Genomic DNA, 22437 nt, shown 5'->3' on the forward strand with positions numbered 1-22437 from the left:
AGTCTAATGAAGAACAGAAATACTTGAATTAAAGATGACCATCCTGGGTTGTATGTCCTACAGGAGAGAGATGCACAATTAAGTGACTTCCTTAGATTCTCTATCAAATCAGTAGTGTCACCAAAGCTGGGGAAGCAAACCCCTGATCTAACATATTCTGATGCATCTTTGGACAATGATGTCCACATTACCTTAGAGCCCAGGTTCTGTCTGCTAGGGACCTATTGAAAGTGAGTGTAGCAAGAAACCAAGATGAGAAAACTCTGACTGCAGCCAAAAAGACGTCAAAGAGAGAAAGTCCATGATCTGTGGTGAGGCAACAGCGAGGAAGATGGCACCCGAAATGGGGAGTTACATGTGGGATAGGTCACGTGGGACTGGATTGTGAAGGCTGTTATAGAGGAAAGTTTTAGGGGGCTTGTTTTGCTTTTATCTTTTTTTCACCCCAGGTGAAGAAATTTGAATTAAAAACTCAGTTTTTTAAGCACTTCATCATTAATCCATGTAAGGTTCTCTTACTTTACTTTTACTTTTTACCTCCAAACCCTAATTATATTCCCTTTGCCCCCATGGTACCTACTTTCATGTTTACTGTATCTTTAGATGTGCATGCATACCTTCTTCAAAAGGCATATTACTTTTATGTGAATGTGTCTTTACAGAAATGATAATGTGCTATAAATCCTGTTCTGTTTCCTATGTTTTCCCCTCAACACTAGGTTTCTAAGATCCATCAGTGTTGCTATGTACATCTGGTTGACATTTCTTAACTGCTATTTAGTTTTTAAGTGTACATCTGCCAGATTTACTAATAATCCCTTTCTCTAATGATAAGCACCTAGGCTGTCTCCAACATCCAGCTACCCCAAGAAATCCCATGATGAACATCCTTATGGACCCGTGGGGGAATTTCCTTGGAGTATATATTCCAGATTTTTTCCACAGGTCATAGGGCATGTGCATGCTTAATCTCAACAGCTGCCAGATTGCTCTTCTGAATGATGGTACCAGTTGACACTCCCTCCAACAGTGCCCTAGTGTTCCATCTTCCACATTCTCAGCTGCACCGTTATCACCCTTCTGATATTGGTCATTCTTAGGCATTCTAAGACAGAAGCTTAGAGTAGATACAACAGGTCATAGGGAGCTATCTAAAGCTCTTCACCTGTGAGTACCACGGGAAAGGGGATGCTTTAGAAGCATTGTGCAGGGATGAATGATCTGACTTGCAAAACCAAAAGATGCAACATGTATTCTCTGGGAAGTTTGGGAGATGTTTAGCATTACAAGTGCAAAACGTTTTCTACATATACTTCTTTGCACAAATATCCCATTCGGTGTTTGTTCCCACTCCCATGATTGGTTAGTTTGTGCTGATCTGGCCTGAAACATGATTTGACTTGGTTATGGCCATTGTTCACTATGGCTGGTAGTGGAAGGCAGGGAGGGGAGGTGGGGCTGCAAGACCAGAGTATCTTGCTGAGCAGAAGCCCGGCCTCACTTGATGGGCTGTGCCTCCCTCCCTATCTTCAGCTGTCATCCTCCTTGTGTGAGAGAATTAGATGGAATATTAAAGTGACACTAAGTGATAACAAGGAACATTCGTGGAGTACTTGCTACTCAAAGTGTGGTCCTCAGACCAACAGCTTAGGTAACACCTGGGATGCTGCTTGTTAGAAATGCAGAATCTTGGTGCCCACCCCAGACCTGCAGAATCAGAATCTGCCTTTAGCAAGGTCGCCAAGGGATTCTATGCACATTAGAGTTTGACAAGCACTGCTTCAGTCTTTGCCAAACATTTTTTACATAGACTGTCATATTTCCACTCTTCCCAACACCCTGATATCCTTGGGTATCAGTTATTTAACTCCCATGTTACAGGTGAGAAAACCAAGGCTGGGCAGGTTAAAGTGACTATTCCAAGAATACCCAGAAGAGCCAGTGCAGCCAGATTTTCAGACTCTGCAACTGCCTCTCAAGGTCGTGCTTTACTTACATCCCCTTCTCCCCATGCCCCACGTTTCTTCATTCCAAAAGAAAGACACCCAGGAAGAGCTCATTTCAGAGCCAAACAAAAATGGATTGGTGGTGAGGCTGCCCAGTCTGGTGGTCCTCTGGGATGCAAATTGCATTCACTGCTACTCAGACTCAATCGTCCTGCTTCAGTGCAACTTAGTTAAGAGGGGCAGTCAGATCTTCACTGAATGTGAGGTGGGTGGAGATACTAGTGGGTCCCTCCCTTGATTGAAGAGTACCAGGGTCCATTTTTCCTTCTTAAAAGCAGGTTAAGCAGGGGTGCTTAATCTGGGGTTCCTCAGGCCCCCAAGACATTTGTGAATAGAGTTCAGGAGTCTTCAACCTTAGCATTTTCTTAAACATAACTACATATAGAAAACAAACCACAGTAGCATCAGCAGGACCTGTGACTTTGTCACTAATAGAAATCACAGGTATTTCTATACCGAGTTGCAACTATTGCACATTTCAAAATCATGTTTATGTTCATCACAACTTCAATATTACTTCAGTTATTAGACCCACACTAGATCTTGTTTTTGAATGTGTTCATGAACGTGCACTATATTTCTAAATTACAATTTTTTAAATATTTTGATAACTATATCAGTATAATGGTTTCCTTTGTAATCTGACAAATTGCATTTTATGAGCTTCAAAACATTATTCTGAGAAGGAGCTCATAGGCTTCATTAAACTGTAGAAAGACCATGTCAGATTCTGGAAGCTTTATCACATCTTCCAGTCTGTTTTTGGTCAGTTAGGTCATCCCTATATTTGTTTTATATCTGTTACCGGTAGCAACATAGCACTTAAAACCAAAAGGGCTTATGTGCTTGTCTTCAGGGGTGAAATGAAGGATTTTCTGAGAAGACTGCACACCATTGCAGTCAGGCTTGGTGGGATTGGAGGTTGAAGAACCCCAAGGGAGAACATTTATGACCCTTGCCCTTCTTCTAGAAGATCTTCTCAACAGTCAGAAGATTTCAATTAAAATTGCTGGTGCATGGGGCTTCCCTGGTGGCGCAGTGGTTGAGGGTCCGCCTGCCGATGCAGGGGACAAGGGTTCGTGCCCCGGTCCGGGAAGATCCCACATGCCGCGGAGCGGCTGGGCCCGTGAGCCATGGCCGCTGAGCCTGCGCGTCCGGAGCCTGTGCTCGGCAACGGGAGAGGCCACAGCGGTGAGAGGCCCGCGTACCGCAAAAAAAAAAAAAAAAAAAAAAAAAAAAAGAGAGAAAGAAAAAATTGCTGGTGCCACATGCTGGACAGAGACCATTAACCATAGCTTTTTCTATTATTTACCCTGCTGCAGGTGTGTGTTATAATCTCGATTATAATCCACAAAGAAGCTGGAAGATGTTCGGCCTTTGAAAAGGAACATCCCTTCTTTTTATTTTTTGCATCTTTATTGGAGTATAATTGCTTTACAATGGTGTGTTAGTTTCTGCTTATGACAAAGTGAATCAGCTATACGTATACATATATCTCCAAATCCCCTCCCTCTTGTGTCTGCCTCACACCCTCCCTATCCCACCCCTCTAGGTGGTCACAAATCACTGAGCTGATCTCCCTGTGCTATGTGGCTGCTTCCCACTAGCTATCTATTTTACATTTGGTAGTGTGTATATGTCCATGCCACTCTCTCACTTCGTCCCAGTTTACCCTTCCCCCTCCCCGTGTCCTCAAGTCCATTCTCTATGTCTGCGTCTTTATTCCTGTCCTGCCCCTAGGTTCTTCAGAACCATTTATTTTTTAATTTTTAAAATTTTTTAATTTTTTAAAACATCTTTATTGGAGTATAATTGCTTTACAACGGTGTGTTAGTTTCTGCTTTATAACAAAGTGAATCAGTTATACATATACACATGTTCCCATATCTCTTCCCTCTTGCGTCTCCCTGCCTCCCACCCTCCCTATCCCACCCCTCTAGGTGGTCACAAAGCACCAAGCTGATCTCCCTGCTTCCTACTAGCTATCTGTTTTACGTTTGGTAGTGTATATATGTCCATGCCACTCTCTCACTTTGTCACGGCTTACCCTTCCCCCTCCCCATATCCTCAAGTCCATTCTCTAGTAGGTCTGTGTCTTTATTCCCATCTTACCCCTATGTTCTTCATGACCTTTTTTTTTTTCCTTAGATTCCATATATATGTGTTAGCATACGGTACTTGTTTTTCTCTTTCTGAATTACTTCACTCTGTATGACAGACTCTAGGTCCATCCACCTCACTACAAATAACTCTATTCCATTTCTTTTTATGGCTGAGTAATATTCCATTGTATATATGTGCCACATCTTCTTTATCCATTCATCTGTCAATGGACATTTAGGTTGCTTCCATGTCTTGGCTATTGTAAATAGAGCTGCAGTGAACATTGTGGTATATGACTCTTTTTGAATTATGGTTTTCTCAGGTTATATGCCCAGTAGTGGGATTGTTGGGTCATACGGTAGTTCTATTTTTAGTTTTTTAAGGAGCCTGCGTACTGTTCTCCATAGTATCAATTTACATTCCCACCAACAGTACAAGAGGGTTCCCTTTTCTCCACACCCTCTCCAGAATTTATTTATTATTCTTTTTAATTTTTATATTTATTTGTTTGTTTGTTTTTGGCAGTGTTGAGCCTTCGTTGCTGTGCACAGGCTTTCTCTAGTTGTGGGGAGTAGGGGCTACTCTTCTTTGCGGTGTGCGGGCTTCTCATTGCAGTGGCTTCTCGTTGCAGAGCACAGGTTCTGGGCACGTGGGCTTCAGTGGTTGTGGAGCGTGGTCTCAGTAGTTGTGGCTCATGGGCTCTAGAGCTCAGGCTCAATAGTTGTGGTGCACGGGCTTAGTTGCTCCACGGCATGTGGGATCTTCCCGGACTAGGGCTTGAACCCGTGTGCCCTGCATTGGCAGGCGGATTCTTAACCAGTGCGCCACCAGGGAAGTCCTCCAGCATTTATTGTTTGTAGATTTTTTGATGATGGCCATTCTGACTGGTGTGAGGTGATACCTCACTGAAGTTTTGATTTGCATTTCTCTAATGATTAATGATGTTGAGCATTTTTTCATGTGCTTGTTGGGAATCTGTATATCTTCTTTGGAGAAATGTCTATTTAGGTCTTCTGACCGTTTTTGGATTGGGTTGTTTGCTTTTTGCTATTGAGCTACATGAGCTACTTGTAAATTTTGGAGATTAATCCTTTGTCAGTTGCTTCATTTGCAAATATTTTCTCCCATTCTGAGGGTTGTCTTTTTGTCTTGTTTATGGTTTCCTTTGCTTTGCAAAAGCTTTTAAGATTCATTAGGTCCCATTTGTTTATTTTTGTTTTTATTTCCATTTCTCTAGGAGGTGGGTCACAAAGGATCTTGCTGTGATTTATGTCATAGTGTTCTGCTATGTTTTCCTCTAAGAGTTTTATAGTGTCCTGTCTTACATTTAGGTCTCTAATCCATTTTGAGTTTATTTTTGTGTATGGTGTTAGGGAGTGTTCTAATTTCATTCTTTTACATGTAGCTGTTCAGTTTTCCCAGCACCACTTATTGAAAAGGCTGTCTTTTCTCCATTGTATATTCTTGCCTCCTTTGTCAAAAATAAGGTGACCATATGTGCGTGGGTTTATCTCTGGGCTTTCTATCCTATTCCATTGATCTATATTTCTGTTTTTGTGCCAGTACCATACTGTTTGGTTTTTTTTTAACATCTTTATTGGAGTATAATTGCTTACAATGGTGTGTTAGTTTCTGCTTTATAACAAAGTGAATCAGTTATACATATACACATGTTCCCATATCTCTTCCCTCTTGCGTCTCCCTGCCTCCCACCCTCCCTATCCCACCCCTCTAGGTGGTCACAAAGCACCAAGCTGATTTCTCTGTGCTATGCGGCTGCTTCCCACTAGCTATCTATTTTACATTTGGTAGTGTATATATGTCCATGCCACTCTCTCACTTTGTCACAGCTTACCCTTCCCCCTCCCCACATCCTCAAGTCCATTTTCTAGTAGATCTGTGTCTTTATTCCGGTCTTACCCCGAGGTTCTTCATGACCTTTTTTTTTTTCTTTCTTAGATTCCATATATATCTGTTAGCATACGGTATTTGTTTTTCTCTTTCTGACTTACTTCACTCTGTATGACAGACTCTAGGTCCATCCACCTCACTACAAATAACTCAATTTCGTTTCTTTTTATGGCTGAGTAATATTTCATTGTATATATGTGCCACATCTTCTTTATCCATTAATCCGATGATGGACACTTAGGTTGCTTCCATCTCCTGGCTATTGTAAATAGAGCTGCAATGAACATTTTGGTACATGACTCTTTTTGAATTATGGTTTTCTTAGGGTATATGCCCAGTAGTGGGATTGCTGGGTTGTATGGTAGTTCTATTTGTAGTTTTTTAAGGAACCTCCATACTGTTCTCCATAGTGGCTGTATCAATTTACATTCCCACCAGCAGTGCAAATTGTTCCCTTTTCTCCACACCCTCTCCAGCATTTATTGTTTCTAGATTTTTTGATGATGGCCATTCTGACCGGTGTGAGATGATATCTCATTGTAGTTTTGATTTGCATTTCTCTAATGATTAATGATGTTGAGCATTCTTTCCTGTGTTCTTGGCAATCTGTATATCTTCTTTGGAGAAATGTCTATTTAGGTCTTCTGCCCATTTTTGGATTGGGTTGTTTGTTTAATATTGAGCTGCATAAGCTGCTTGTAAAGTTTGGAGATTAATCCTTTGTCAGTTGCTTCATTTGCAAATATTTTCTCCCATTCTGAGGGTTGTCTTTTCGTCTTGTTTATGGTTTCCTTTGCTTTGCAAAAGCTTTGAAGTTTCATTAGGTCCCATTTGTTTATTTTTGTTTTTATTTCCATTTCTCTAAGAGGTGGGTCAAAAAGGATCTTGCTGTGATTTATGTCATAGAGTGTTCTGCCTATATTTAGCTCTAAGAGTTTGATAGTTTCTGGCCTTACATTTAGGTCTTTAATCCATTTTGAGCTTATTTTTGTGTATGGTGTTAGGGAGTGTTCTGATCTCATACTTTTACATGTACCTGTCCAGTTTTCCCAGCATCACTTCTTGAAGAGGCTGTTTTTTCCCCACTGTATATTCTTGCCTCCTTTATCAAAGATAAGGTGACCATATGTGTGTGGGTTTATCTCTGGGCTTTCTATCCTGTTCCATTGATCTATATTTCTGTCTTTGTGCCAGTACCATACTGTCTTGATTACTCTAGCTTTGTAGTATAGTCTGAAGTCAGGGAGCCCGATTCCTCCAGTTCCGTTTTTCTTTCTCAAGATTGCTTTGGCTATTCGGGGTCATTTATGTTTGCATATAAATTGTGAAATTTTTTGTTCTAGTTCTATGAAAAATGCCAGTGGTAGTTTGATAGGCATTGCACTGAATCTGCAGATTGCTTTGGGTAGTAGAGTCATTTTCACAATGTTGATTCTTCCAATCCAAGAACATGATATATCTCTCCATCTATTTGTATCATCTTTAATTTTTTTCATCAGTGTCTTATAGTTTTCTGCATACAAGTCTTTTGTCTCCTTAGGTAGGTTTATTCCTAGGTATTTTATTCTTTTTGTTGCAGTGGTAAATGGGAGTGTTTCCTTAATTTCTCTTTCAGATTTTTCATCATTAGTGTATAGGAATGCAAGAGATTTCTGTGCATTAATTTTGTATCCTGCTACTTTACCAAATTCATTGATTAGCTCTAGTAGTTTTCTGGTAAAGTCTTTAGGTTTCTCTATGTATAGTATCATGTCATCTGCAAACAGTGACAGCTTTACTTCTTCTTTTCCAATTTGGATTCCTTTTATTTTCTTTTTCTTCTCTAATTGCTGTGGCTAAAAGTTCCAAAAGTATGTTGAATAATAGTGGTGAGAGTGGGCAACCTTGTATTGTTCCTGATCTTAGTGGTAATGGTTTCAGTTTTTCACCATTGAGAACGATGTTGGCTGTCGGTTTGTCATATATGGCCTTTATTATGTTGAAGTAAGTTACCTCTTTGCCTACTTTCTGTGGGGGGCGGTTATCATAAATGGGTGTTGAATTTTGTCGAAAGCTTTTTCTGCATCTATTGAGATGACCATATGGCTTTTATCCTTCAATCTGTTAATATGGTGTATCACATTGATTGATTGGCATATATTGAAGAATGCTTTCATTCCTGGGATAAACCCCACTTGATCATGGTGTATGATCCTTTTAATGTGCTGTTGGATTCTGTTTGCTAGTATTTTGTTGAGGATTTTTGCATCTATGTTCATCAGTGATAGTGGCCTGTAGTTTTCTGTCTTTGTGACATCTTTGTCTGGTTTTGGTATCAGGGTGATGGTGGCCTTGTAGAATGAGTTTGGGAGTGTTCCTCCCTCTGCTATATTTTGGAAGAGTTTGAGAAGGATAGGTGTTAGCTCTTCTCTAAATGTTTGATAGAATTCACCTGTGAAGCCATCTGGTCCTGGGCTTTTGTTTGTTGGAAGATTTTTAATCACAGTTTCAATTTCAGTGCTTGTGATTGGTCTGTTTATATTTTCTGTTTCTTCCTGGTTCACTCTCAGAAAGCTGTGCTTTTCTAAAAATTGTCCATTTCTTCCAGGTTGTCCATTTTATTGGCATATGGTTGCTTGTAGTAATCTCTCAATATCCTTTGTATTTCTGCAGTGTCTGTTGTTACTTCTCCTTTTTCATTTCTAATTCTATTGATTCAAGTCTTCCCCCTTTTTTTCTTGATGAGTCTGGGTAATGGTTTATCAATTTTGTTTATCTTCTCAAAGAACCAACTTTTAGTTTTATTGATCTTTGCTATTGTTTCCTTCATTTCTTTTTCATTTATTTCTGTTCTGATCTTTATGATTTCTTCCCTGCTGCTAACTTTGGGGTTTTTTTGTTCTTCTTTCTCTAATTGAGTTAGGTGTAAGGTTAGGTTGTTTATTTGAGTTGTTTCTTGTTTCTTGAGGTAGGATTGTATTGCTATAAACTTCCCTCTTAGAACTGCTTTTGCTGTGTCCCATAGGTTTTGGGTTGTCCTGTTTTCACTGTCATTTATTTCTAGGTATTTTTTGATTTCCTCTTTGATTTCTTCAGTCATCTCTTGGTTATTAAGTAGTATATTGTTTAGCCTCCATGTGTTTGTATTTTTTACAGATTTTTTCCTGTAATTGGTATCTAGTCTCATAGCATTGTGGTCAGAAAAGATACTTGATACGATTTCAATTTTCTTAAATTTACCAAGGCTTGATTTGTGACCCAAGATATGATCTATCCTGGAGAATGTTCCATGAGCACTTGAGAAGAAAGTGTATTCTGTTGTTTTTGGATGGAATGTCCTATAAATATCAATTAAGTCCATCTTGTTTAATGTATCATTTAAAGCTTGTGTTTCCCTATTTATTTTCATTTTGGATGATCTGTCCGTTGGTGAAAGTAGGGTGTTAAAGTCCCCTATACTATGGTTGTGTTACTGTCGATTTCCCCTCTTATGGCTGTTAGTATTTGCCTTATGTATTGAGGTGCTCCTATGTTGGGTGCATAAATATTTACAATTGTTATATCTTCTTCTTGGATTGATCCCTTGAGCATTATGTAGTATCCTTCTTTGTTTCTTGTAATAGTCTTTGTTTTAAAGTCTATTTTGTCTGATATGAAGATTGCTACTCCAGCTTTCTTCAGATTTCCATTTGCATGGAATATCTTTTTCCATCCCCTCACTTTCAGTCTGTATGTGTCCCTAGGTCTGAAGTGGGTCTATTGTGGACAGCATATATATGAGTCTTGTTTTTGTATCCATTCAGCCAGTCTATGTCTTTTGGTTGAAGCACTTAATCTATTTCCATTTAAGGTGGTTATCAATATGTATGTTCCTATTACCATTTTCTTAATTGTTTTGGGTTCGTTGTTGTAGGTCTTTTCCTTCTCTGTGTTTCCTGCCTAGAGAAGTTCCTTTAGCATTTGTTGTAAAGCTGGTTTGGTGGTGCTGAATTCTCTTAGCTTTTGCTTGTCCGTAAAGGTTTTAATTTCTCCATCGAATCTGAATGAGATCCTAGCTGGGTAGAGTAATCTTGGTTGTAGGTTTTTCCCTTTCATCACTTTAAATATGTCCCGCCACTCCCTTCTGGCTTGCAGAGTTTCTGCTGAAAAATCAGCTGTTAACCATATGGGGATTCCCTTGTATGTTATTTTTTGTTTTTCCCTTGCTGCTTTTAATATGTTTTCTTTGTATTTAATTTTTGATAGTTTGATTAATATGTGTCTTGGAGTGTTTCTCCTTGGATTTATCCGATATGGGACTCTCTGTGCTTCCTGGACTTGACTATTTCCTTTCCCATATTAGGGAAGTTTTCAACTATAATCTCTTCAAATATTTTCTCAGTCCCTTTATTTTTCTCTTCTTCTTCTGGGACCCCTATAATTCGAGAGTTGGTTTGTTTAATGTTGTCCCAGAGGTCTCTGAGACTGCCCTCAATTCTTTTCATTCTTTTTTCTTTATTCTGCTCTGCAGTAGTTATTTCCACTATTTTATCTTCCAGGTCACATATCCATTCTTCTGCCTCAGTTATTCTGCTATTGATTACTTCTAGAGAATTTTTAATTTCATTTATTGTGTTGTACATCACTGTTTGCTCTTTATTTCTTCTAAGTCCTTGTTAAACACTTCTTGTATTTTCTCCATTCTATTTCCAAGATTTTGGCATATATTTACTATCATTACTGTGAATTCTTTTTCAGGTAGACTGCCTATTTCCTCTTCATTTGTTTGGTCTGGTAGGTTTTTACCTTGCTCCTTCATCTGCTGTGTGTTTCTATTTCTTCTCATTTTCCTTAACTTACTGTGTTTGGGGTCTCCTTTTTGTAGGCTACAGGTTTATAGTTCCTGTTGTTTTTGGTGTCTGCCCCCAGTGGCTAAGTTTGGTTCAGTGGGTTGTGTAGGCTTCCTGGTGGAGGGGGACTGGTGCCTGTATTCTGGAGGATGAGGCTGGATCTTGTCTTTCTGGTGGGCAGTACCATGTCCGGTAGTGTGGTTTGGGGTGTCTGTGACCTTATTATGATTTTAGGCAGTCTTGCTGCTAATGGGTGGCATTGTGTTCCTGTCTTGCTAGTTGTTTGGCATAGGGTGTCCAGCACTGTAGCTTGCTGGTCGTTACGTGGAGCTGGGTCTTAGCGTTGAGATGGAGATCTATGGGAGAGCTTTCGCTATTTGATATCACGTGGAGCCGGGAGGTCTCTGGTGGACCAATGTCCTGAACTCAGCTCTCCCACCTCAGAGGCACTGGCCTGACACCCAGCTGGAGCACCAAGACCCTGTCAGCCACATGGCTCCTGTGGGTTGTCAGTGAGCCAGGAGACCGCGGTCATCTGAGCGCATCCAAACCAGAAACCAGACTTTTTTCTTCCTTTGTACTTAGTCTAGTTTCACTTGGTCGTAGGGTACCACATGTGGAGGTTCTGCACCGGGCACTTCAGACGAGAGTTTCTAGTGCTAAATGACTGTGCCAGTGCCTCAGCTTAGACGCTGCGATGACTCTGTGAAGGAACATCCCTCCTTTCATACCCATGATACTAGAGAAGATTTCCAGGATTCTGAAGTCTCAATAGGAAAAAGGTAGTAACTAAGACTCTCCAGAGAAAATGGAAACTCATACTTTTAAATAGGCTGTAAGAACTCTATAATTATTGATGTGCAGAGTGATAGATTAAGTTAATAAACAAAAAGCAGGTTACAAAGTAGCATACCTTATTATAGGGTGGGGTGGGGGGTAGTGAGAAGGCAGGGCAGAGAAAAAGAGTGAAAAATGTATATCAAAATGTTAATAGTGGTTAATTCTGGGTAGCAGGATTACAGGAGATTTTCATCTTTTTATTCCTTTTTGTATTTTTTTATGATCAGCATATATTATTTTGTTTAAAAAAAAAAAACCCCAAGGCAATAAGGCTGTTTTCATTTTGTAACCTTGCAGTACCACTTAACCAGTTAACTAGCTTCACACTCCCTGGGTAGATAAAAAAGAGTGGAATGGAGAGTGGAAAAATTGAATTCTTTACCAAAAAAATCCTAAAGTGTTATAATAAACCATGGACTTTATATAATGGGTCAAATTAGGTCCCCCATATTCCTAGTGAACCAGGCAGCAACTGGTGCATAGCAGGCGCTGGATCAAGGTGAACTCCCTTCCTTCCTATTACACGTTTATTTCCATTTCTGAGCCTCAGTAGAGTGCTGGGATGGGGGGAGCGGGAGTGGGGCTGCTGGGGGTAGGGTTCTTACAGATCTACATACTTCCCCCTTCTCCAAGTTAAAAAAAAAAAAATTTCTTGCTCCAATTTTTCTTCCTTTTCTAATTCATCAGTTTTTTTAGTTCTCCTTCCTGGAACCTTCTTCCAGCCATTTTAGATTCTTTGAAAAACAAAAAAGTATTCTTATAAAATGAGTATTTTGAAAACGGTGGCTGTCTCTCCAGAGCTGAAACAAACACACAGCCACTATTTCAGTTATCCCTTGCGGCATATCAAACCACCCCAAAACCTAGGGACATCCCTGCAGACAGAAGTGGGGGTAAGGGGCTACTGGGTGGAGAGGAGGCAGGAAATGCTGCCTGGGTTACTCTTCCATTTATTGTTCATGATTCTGTGGGTCAGAAATTCAAGTAGAGCTTATCTCTTCTCTAGGCTGTGTCAGCTAGGCCTGCTTGACTGGGGCTGGAGGACATCCAGTCGCCCTGTCAGGCATCTGGAGTCTTGTTCCTGGCTGGTGGTTGGGATGCCTTGGTCTCCACGTGGCCATTCTCCCTTCAAATGTTCTCTCTTTATTCAGTAAGTTAGCCTAGCCTAATAAGCTCCTCTGCCTAGTGGCTGATTTCCAAGAGGGTAAAAATAGGAAATTCAAACCCTTCTTAAAACCTAGGCATGAAGTCCCATAGTACCACCCAGGTCCCTACTGGTCAAAGCCAGCCCAGAATCAAGGGTTGGGGGAATTAAACTTCACCTCTTGATGCAGGAATGGCAAAGTCACATTGGAAAAGATTATGCAGAATGGGAGGGGTTTTGTGACCATCTTTAGAAACAATCTACTCAACATATCAATATTTAAAAAAAAATTTTAAAGAGCTTAATAACTATGGTAACTAGTATAATGAAAATAACGAATGATATTCACCAATCAGAGGGGATAATTATTTTTTCTAATTTGTTTGACCCTTTCAATTTCTGAATCATCCCGTTTGCCTTTCATCTCCACTTTGTGTCACATTAGGCCAAGAAATCCTAAGTGCTGCATGTATGAAAGAAGTCCTCACTGTGTCACTCTTCGCCAGTATTTCACCATGTGGCTGTTTCCTCTTAGTCTCCGTCCTGTGCTTGTAGTTCACCAGAAGACCACCCTCAGTTCTCTTACCTCTCATTCCTTACTCTTCCTAGAGGATTTCATTCACCCCCTGGTTTCCAATGCCACCAACACCCTGATGACAACAAATTTTAATCTCCAGCCCAGATCCTTCTCTTCTGGGCTCCAGACCTGAAATTCCAGCTGCCTCCTGGACATCTCTATTTGGATGTCCCACAGGTAACCTCACGTTTATATGTCCTAAATCAAATTTGGCATTTTCTTCCTCTCCACCCTAACTTACTACCTCCCTACAGTCCCTTTCTTGGGCAATAGTGTCCTGTTTTTGTCCTGTTTCATCCAGTGAATCAAGCCAAAAACTCAGCAATCCTCCTCCACACCTCCCTCTTCCTCACGCCACATCCAATCAATTACCAAATCCTCCTGATTCTTGGTGTCTCTATTCCAGCTTTTCCATGCCTGCCACCATTTCCATAGTTTAAGCTACCATCATCTTTGTTGCTTACATTGCTACGAAACCTTCTCACTGGTGTTAGGCCCCAGCCTCTGTGGTCCATTATCAAACTGGGCCAGAATGAATTTTCTATACTATCATTGCTAAAACCTGTCAGTAGGTCCCCCCTGTCCCCAAGATAAAAGTCCCACATCTATATTTCTTAGCAGGGCACACAAAGGCCCTTTATGTTTGGGGCTGCTTCCCTTAATATCCTAAGTGCCTCATCCTAACTCTCAAATTTGTGATCCAGACAATTCAGAGCATCCTGAATCCCCACCACTCTCTCTACTCTTCACCTCCACCTCTCCTCTCCTCCAGCTTAGAAGTCAACCAGAGGAACCTTCCCTTACCCCTTCCTTCCTCGCCTACCTAGGACACTGTGCATACTCTTTTCTTAGCATTTACCACACCACAGTAATGGCTGGCTCACTTATTTACTTCTTCCACTGTACTGGAAGCTCCTGAAACACAAGAGCTGTGTCTTTTTTTACGGTTGTTCCTCAGTGTTCAGCTAGTGCCTGGCATATGGTGGGGCAATGAATGAATGAATGAATGGTGATAATACCCACTGGCTGTAAGGAGCAAAGAGAAGATGGCTGGTGGGTACAATGTGTTTTAATATCCATATAACTGAACTGAGGAATCTTTACATGTCACCCCCGCCCCCCCCTTCCCCTTCCTTCACTGTTCTGATTGAAGGAGAAACCAGCACCATTAGCAGGAAGGGGTCAGCACTTAATTGAAGTAATGCTTACTATTGCCTAGGACTTTCTTTTACTCATGTTTAAGATGACAGTTTTCCGTGCCTGGTCATGTAATGATGTAAGCTAAGGGAAAGGCTTAGAAGGATCCATACTTCTGCCTAGGCACTTGTCCACATTCTGTCTATAACCTCAGTGAATCTTCACAGACAACCTACAATTTTATTTCCTCCATTAAAGAGTTTTGACTGCCTAAAATGTCTGCACTGGACCACAAAGATGATTATGACATGGCTACCATCTTGAAGGAGCTTTTATTTATACATATAGTCTACTTGTCTTTGTCTTGCCGTCCAAGCCTTTTGAGAGCAGGGACCTGGCCTGTCTTATTCATTGCTGTTGTCCCAGTGCCTACAACACATAGTAGGTGCTCAACAAATGTTTGTTGAATGAGTGGATAAACGAGCAACACAATGTTTATTGAATGAGGATGTAGCCATAGGCAAGGGTATATCTGGGTGGGAGATGAGGTTTATCTCCTAGGCAACAGGAGCAAAGGATCATTTCTTAAGTAGGGATTGGATCATGACTTTCAAAAAACCCACTCTGGTTTCAGTGTGGAGAGTTTGCCACTGGGGTGCCAGCTGGGCTGGGGTGGGGGGTTGGGTGGGGAGAGTGTAAATTGTTTAACCCAAGCAAGAATTGATGACAGACTGACCTAGAGTGACAGTTGAGGGGTACAAATGGAAAGTGAGGGAAGAGAGACATTTCTGAGGCAAAACTGCTCAGACCTGGGGACCAACTGGATCCAGGGCTTTGGGGGAGATGGTGAAGGCTGGATGGGAGACGAGAAGCCCATACGGGAAGAAGTAAAAACAAGGACTTTAGTTTTGGTTACTTTGAGTCTGAGATGCCTGGGTAACATCTTTCTCTGAATCTCTAGGAATTGTGCCACCACCACACTGTTCCTCCTACCCCTTTTCTCTTTTCTTTCCTGTTTTGAATCACTCCCACAAGCCATAAATGCTCCCTGCTTCTCGGCGTGCTGGGGCACCATGCCAGCAGGGCCCACATTCAGTTCAGACCTGGAGGGCCGACTGTGGCCTCTGAGGATGGCAGCTCCCTGACAGGAAGGAAGGCTGGCTTGCCGGCTGGGCACAGACAGGAGCTTGCTTTGCTGCAGCAGGTGCCCAGGGCCAGCTGCTCCAGTACCCTCAGGCTCACATCAACAGGATGGGACAGCCCAGGCGGAAGGAAGCCTGCAGGGAGGGACACCGATGCAGACAGAAGCCGGGGCAGGGGATGGAGAGGAGACAGGAAGAGCTGCCTGAGCTGTTGGCTGGCGCCCCGCCAGCAGATTCAGGAGCGGCAGTGACAGGGGGCCACTGAGTCCTCTTTCCCTCTGTGATGAGCATCTCTGGCCCTGGTTGATTGTATTATTATTACTACTACTGTTGTTGGCCAGCCTGGGCCTATTTCTAAAATAGTTAATTGCCTTTTTTCCCTTTCTTTCTCTTTCTTTCTTTCCTTTGTTTCTTGTTTTTTTTTTTTTTTTTTGGCTGTGCCGCACAGCTTTTGGGGTCTTAGTTCCCCAAGGAGGGGTTGAACCCTGGCCATGGCAGTGAAAGCGCCCAGTACTAACCACTGGACCTTCAGGGAATTCCCTAGCTAATTCCTTGTCTATACTCAATTTTGTGATTATTGGGAAAGAAAGGACACTTCCATTAGCCTTTCAGTTACACAGAGCAGTGAGAAAGCTCGAGGGAGGGGCAGTGGTTTCTGCCCCGTGTTCAGCCTGTCCACAGGAGATAAAATCTCCAGTTTGCTTTAAGCCGCGTTATCACCACCCTCCTCTCCAACAACAGCAGCTGCGAACGGGCACCAAATGGCCAAAAGGGGGCCAATAGGGAGCCATAACAGACCCATAGGCTCGCAATCCGGAGGCCGCAGACCGCTTCTGAGCGGGGTCGGAGGTCGGGGTTGCAGCGCGGCGGGGGCGGGGGGGGGGGGGGCTGGTGCTTTCGCTGGCCCGGGGGCGGGGCGTTCCGTGTCGGGCGTGGTGGGCATTCCCACTGCTACCCACTCGCAGGCGGGCCCCGGCTGGCGCCTGGTGACCCCGGGAGACCCCGCCCCGCCCCATCCCCACCAGCAGTTTCCTGGCAGGGCGTTTCCGGAGGCCCTGGCCCGGGGTGGGGGCGTGGGGAGGGGTAGGGTCTGCCTTTGAGACAGCTTGTAGAGTGCACTTTAAACTTCACACCGAGCTCAAAACTCGATTCTGCAGCCGAGCTTCGGCTCCCGGTAAAGATAAAAACTCTGGTCTACGGCCCCCCATCATCCCATTGGTCTAGTTCTCGGGGCTTCCTGCAGTCCCCACACCATTCTCTCCACAGCCTGGGAGGAAGGATGGGCGGGGCGGACGGGGGCGGGCAGTGCTGCCGGCGGTGCAGCTGAGGAGGGCGAGCCAGCTCCCGCGGCCCGGGCGTGGGCGGGGGGCGCCGGAGCAGGTGTCCGCTCAATGACAGGATACCCTTCCCTCTCCGCCCCTCCCTCGTGCTACCCACGGCTCAGCGAGGCAAAACCCAGCATATGCTCCAGAAATGCAGCTCAGTCGGTCACCGGGCTCCGCTTTCTCGCCAGACGCGCAAGAGATCGGCGCTTCCAAATGCAAATCTCTTGGCTCCGGACCCTTGGCTTGCAGCCGCCGCCTCCCCCGCTTGGCTACCCCGCGTCCCGCCTATCCCGCAGCGGCCCGAGATGGGACCTCGCGCCGAGGGGACTGGGCGGAGCGGGCATCCCACCCCACCTCCCACGTGGGGCCGGCCCTCCGCAGTGCCTGGGCGCGCCGCCGCTGCCGCGCCTCCGGTCTAGGTCCTCCGCGCCGCCCCCCCAGGCCAGGGAAGGGGACCGCAGGCGGGGGTGGGTGAGGGGTAGGGGCGGTGTCACTGAGTCAGGTGGCGGCGGGAGTTCCCTCGGGCTGGGCCGAGGGAACACGCTGCCGGAGATTGTGTACACGCTCCACTGACACAAGCTTCACGCTGCCGGGCAGCCGCTGATCACGCGTGGCCCCGCGAGCCCATTGGCCGGCGCCTCACACACCTTTGTCACTGATTGGCCGGCGGAAGGCTCCGCCCCCACCCCCGCCCGCGGCGCGGGGCAGGCGGAGCGGCTACCTGAATGGGGAGGGGGCAGACGGCGCGGAGCGCGGCGGTGGCGGGAGCGGCGTCGAGTGTCTCCGGGCGTCCGTCTGTGGCCAGGCAGCCAAGCAGCCAGTCAGCTCGCCGTCGGCGGCCAGGCAGCCAACCATGCTGAACTTCGGCGCTTCTCTCCAGCAGCCTGCAGTAAGTGACCTGGGGATGCCCCGGCCCTACTCTGCCTCGCTGAGTCTGAGGGGCCCCCGGGGGCGCGAACCCCGAGCCCCTGACATTAGCCTCGCCTGAGGACTGAGGCTGCAGCGGAGTCGTGGGAGAGGAAGGGGCTTCCCGCCTGCAGACTGGGCATTAGTGAGGGCGTGTGCGTCGCGGAGGGGCTCAGGAGAAGCAGGCGGGTAGCTAGAGACGAAAGGAGAGAGGGTCTTGCTCAAGGTGTAATGAGGGGAAGGGGCTGCTCCGCTGGGAGACTTGAAGCAGGTGAGGGGGAGGATGACTGGAGGGGCGGGAAGAGTGAGGAGGGGGCTGCTGCCCTGTCAGTGAGAATAAGAGGTGTGGAAGGGGAAGGGGGACAAGGGGCCACCCTGCACCTGGCGCCGGAGAGAGATGCCTCCGTCTGGATAAGGAATGCGACCCAGGGTGGGAGGGGGCTGCCCAGAAGCTTTTGAGGGGCGGGGTGTCCGCTGGAGAGGAGAGGGGGCTCCCCAACTCGGGGCTCTGAAAGGAGGCTTGCAGGACGGGGCTGCTCAGCAGATAGCGGGGGCTGGGGGAGGGGCGCCCGGCGTGGGTGCGGGGGATGGCACGTGGGCCCGGGACCGCCGAGGGGGACCGGGGAGTTGCCCCCCAAATACGGCTGGAGGAGACTCCCCATCTCGGGAGCGGGCAGGTGGCCGCCTTCTGAGGACGCCTTGGAGGGGGGAGGGAGCCGCCTCGGCGACTGGAGATGGGAGGGTGGGAAGCGGGACCCAGCAGCGGGGCGGGGAAGGTGGGCGGGGGGAACCGGGCTGCGAGACGCGGGGGCAGCGTGTCGGGGCGGGAGCCGCAGGCCGTGGAGCCGAGCGTCTGGAGCGGGGCCTGTTGGGGCTGCACGTCTGGGAACTCGTGGAGACACGCGGCTGGCGGGGGCCGGTGCTGCCGGAAACCGCGGGGAGGGGACGCGCATCTTCGGGGACAGTCAGGGTGGTCTGAGGTCCCGCGGGAGGCGTGGGCGGGAAGCGCCGAGGGCTCGGCCGGGTCCCCGGGGGCTGCAGCCGGAGGAGGGCGGGGGCCGGGTTTCCGCGGGGACCCGGCTCCTCCTCCGGCAGCTGAGGCGGAGGCTGGGGGTGGGCCAGGAGCGGATGCGCCCGGGGAGCTTCTCGTCCCTGAGTGACCCAGTCCCGGCCTCCGCCAGAGGCGGGAGTGAGGCCCGGCCCCGCTGTCGGTTCCTAAGGGAACGGCGGCTCGCGGGGAGCTGGAAGGGGCGGGCGCTCCTGGAGCCCGGCGCCCGCGGCTCCGCCCCTCCCCGCGGGCTCGGGCGCGCACTGCCGGGCGGTTGGCGGCGGCGCCCGCGGCCCCTCCCCCGGGCCGTCGCGAGGGCGGGGGCCCGCGGGCTCAGGAAGTAGGTGAAAGGTGACGGCGCGGCAATTCCCAGTTCAGGTTTCCTGCGCCGCCCGGAGCAGCCGCTGATCACGCTTTGTTCACATGCCTCGCCCCCTCCTTCTCCTCCTCCGCGCCCCCGCCCTTCGCGGCCCAGCCAATCCCAGCCCGGGCCGCCCGGCCTGCTGGCCAATGGCGGGGGCAGGGACGCGGGGACGTGCGAGCGGCGAGGAATGTTCCCAGTGACTCACCCGCGAGCCTCATTGAGGCTAGGGCGGCCCCATCCGTCTGTCCCAGTCAGCGAGGATCTCCCCCGCCGTCCGCCCCCGCCCCTCGTCTGCCTTCCCCTCCCGCGCCTCCGCCCGCGCTTCCCTTTCCTGCCTCTCTCGCGGCCCACTCCCTTTCCTCCCCTCCCGACTTCTCCCTGCCCTTCCCAGCTCACACTGTTCTTCCCTGCTGCCTGCCTTTTCTCTTTTTTCCTTTGCACTGGCGTCTTGAGGCTTTTACACAACATGCGTTGTCCGTTGCAGCTTACATAAAGGGCCCGCGATTATGCAATTGCATTGTTAGCGATGTTTCAAGAGCGATGGCTTCTTAAGGCTTCAGTACTAAGGGTTTATGCGTTTTTTCCAGCAAGTGTTGAGATTAATACCTTGCCACGTAAAGACAATTGTTCTGTGTTTTTACACAATCTCTGCTTTGACCAATGAATGGGATCACATTGGTGGAAAATTGGAGAGATGGAGGGTAGTAACTTTTAGTGCAGTTTAAGGAACTTTAATATGAAGCATTAAATACCTAATAGAAGGAGTTGTTCAAATATAAGGCATGTGCTGTTATTTTTGTCAAGGAGCAGTTCTTTAAAAAAATTAAAGTAAGATTCTATTTTGACTATTGAAGATTTCTTACAATCAGAGTTCTTGCAAATTTAAGTCGCATATTAAATTTTCCGATTCTCTCTCTTTTGTGCTATTGCATTAGCTGGTCATAGTTACACATAGCAAACCATTGTGTTAAGTGTAAGATCCAGTGAATGAGAACACAAACATGAAGAAGTTGAAATTATTCTTTCCAAAGGTCACACCCAAATCAACAGACCACAGCTCTGTCCACTATACTTTGCCTTTTTAAAAGAAAATTTTGGCCGTTTATTTTTTTCTAGTTGGAAGTCATACCTGAAAAGATCTCATACCATACCTGTAGTGTTTCTTTTAATGATTTTAAAAAAATATTTATTTGGCTGCCCCGGTCTTAGTTGCCGCACGCAGGATCTTTATTTGAGGCATGCATGTGGGATCTAGTTCCCTGACCAGAGATCAAACCGGGCCCCCTGCACTGGGAGCCTGTTGTCTTAGCCACTGGACCACCAGGTCCCCATACCTGTAGTATTGAAAAAAGATGACTTTTTTGTAGAGCCTTCCCTCAGTTATTTTGTCTGACTCCTGTTGCAGTTGACTACTCTGGAAAGAATATAAAATGTTTTTTTTTTCCTAAGCCAAGCAGTTCTTTTTTGGATTACAAGTGCATTGGTACCTTTGGCCTTGGTCCTCATAATGGTAATAAGTTCCTCTTTACCTTGCAAGGGTATCAGTGTTCAGGCCTAAGTGTGAGAGGAAGAATGAGGAAGACTTTTATCAGTATTACTATCAGAGTGGGGATGAGAAAAATTATTTCAAGTTTTATTTTGAAAAGTTGTGCAGATAGTAAAAAAAAATTGCACATTGCTGTGCGTGTCATGTGGATGACAATATGCTTATAGCATTTAATTTTTTGTATTTATAGGAGGAAAGAATGGAAATGATTTCTGAAAGATCAAAAGAGAGTGTGTATTCCTGGAACAAAACTGCAGAGAAAAGTGACTTTGAAGCCGTAGAAGCACTTATGTCAATGAGCTGCAGTTGGAAGTCTGATTTTAAGAAATACATTGAAAGCAGACCCGTTACTCCAGTGTCTGATATGTCAGAGGAAGAGAATCTGCTTCCTGGTACACCTGATTTTCATACAGTCCCAGCATTTGTAAGTATTGTTGCTTTAAAGATGAGTGTAAATGAGAATTTCTTATAATTTATATAATGAACTCTACTGTTCTTCACGCTGTTGCCTGTATTTCTCTGCTCTAGTGTTTGACTCCACCTTACAGTCCCTCTGACTTTGAACCCTCTCAAGTGTCAAATCTGATGGCACCAGCGCCATCTACTGGACACTTCAAATCATTGTCAGATACTGCCAAGCCTCACATTGCTGCTGCACCTTTCAAAGAGGAGAAGAGCCCAGTACCTGCCCCCAAACTCCCCAAGGCTCAGGCAACAAGTGTGATTCGTCATACAGCTGATGCCCAGCTGTGTAACCACCGATCTTGCCCAGTGAAAGCAGCCAGCATCCTTAACTATCAGGACAATTCTTTTCGAAGAAGAACCCACCTAAATGCTGAGACTGCAAGAAAAAACATACCTTGTGCAGCTGTGTCACCAAACAGATCCAAACGTGAGAGAGACACAGTGGCAGGTGTTGAAGAGAAAGCAAGTGCTGCACTTTATGACTTTTCTGTGCCTTCCTCAGAGACAGTAATCTGTAGATCTCAGCCGGTCCCCATGTGCCCACAACAAAAGTCGGTCTTAGTCTCTCCACCTGCAGTATCAACAGGGGGAGTGCCACCTATGCCCGTCATCTGCCAGATGGTTCCCCTCCCTGCAAACAACCCAGTTGTGACAACAGTCGTCCCCAGCACTCCACCCAGTCAGCCGCCAGCCGTCTGCCCACCTGTTGTATTTATGGGCACTCAGGTGCCCAAAGGCGCCGTCATGTTTGTTGTACCCCAGCCCGTTGTTCAGAACCCCAAGCCTCCAGTGGTGAGCCCAAATGGCACCAGACTCTCTCCCATTGCCCCTGCTCCAGGGTTTTCTCCTTCAGCAGCAAAAGTCACTCCTCAGATTGACTCATCAAGGATAAGAAGTCACATCTGTAGCCATCCAGGATGTGGCAAGACGTACTTTAAAAGTTCTCATCTGAAGGCCCACATGAGAACGCATACAGGTACCAACCATTTCTTATTTCATATTTAAGTCTTAGAAATTTGGATGAAGGTTTTTTGGCAATGATCGCAAATGTAAACCAGGCATGTTAAGGAAGAACTTGCCTTATTAGCCACTCTAGTGGATGGTATTTACCAGTG

At 46.0% G+C, this 22437-nt stretch overlaps 1 protein-coding gene across 8 annotated transcripts in view; it reads left to right on the forward strand.

The window, feature by feature from the left end:
• The window catches only part of KLF10 (KLF transcription factor 10), a 112960-nt gene that overhangs the window by 89432 nt on the left and 1091 nt on the right, over positions 1-22437 (forward strand). For 3 of the 8 annotated variants that reach the window (XM_079901395.1, XM_079901396.1, XM_079901397.1), the window contains 2 exons: positions 21048-21281; positions 21386-22298. In XM_079901395.1, coding sequence (XP_079757521.1) covers positions 21057-21281; positions 21386-22298 — 1138 coding nt within the window. In that variant the 5' untranslated portion in view covers positions 21048-21056. Of the gene's footprint in view, positions 1-13501; positions 13567-16756; positions 16843-17711; positions 17883-19579; positions 20140-20185; positions 20822-21047; positions 21282-21385; positions 22299-22437 lie in introns of those variants that run through there. The other 5 variants (XM_079901400.1, XM_079901399.1, XM_079901393.1 and 2 more) reach the window with 5 other exon arrangements.

Source organism: Stenella coeruleoalba (genome assembly GCF_951394435.1).
Source record: "Stenella coeruleoalba genome assembly, chromosome: 17".
Lineage (NCBI taxonomy): Eukaryota > Metazoa > Chordata > Mammalia > Artiodactyla > Delphinidae > Stenella > Stenella coeruleoalba.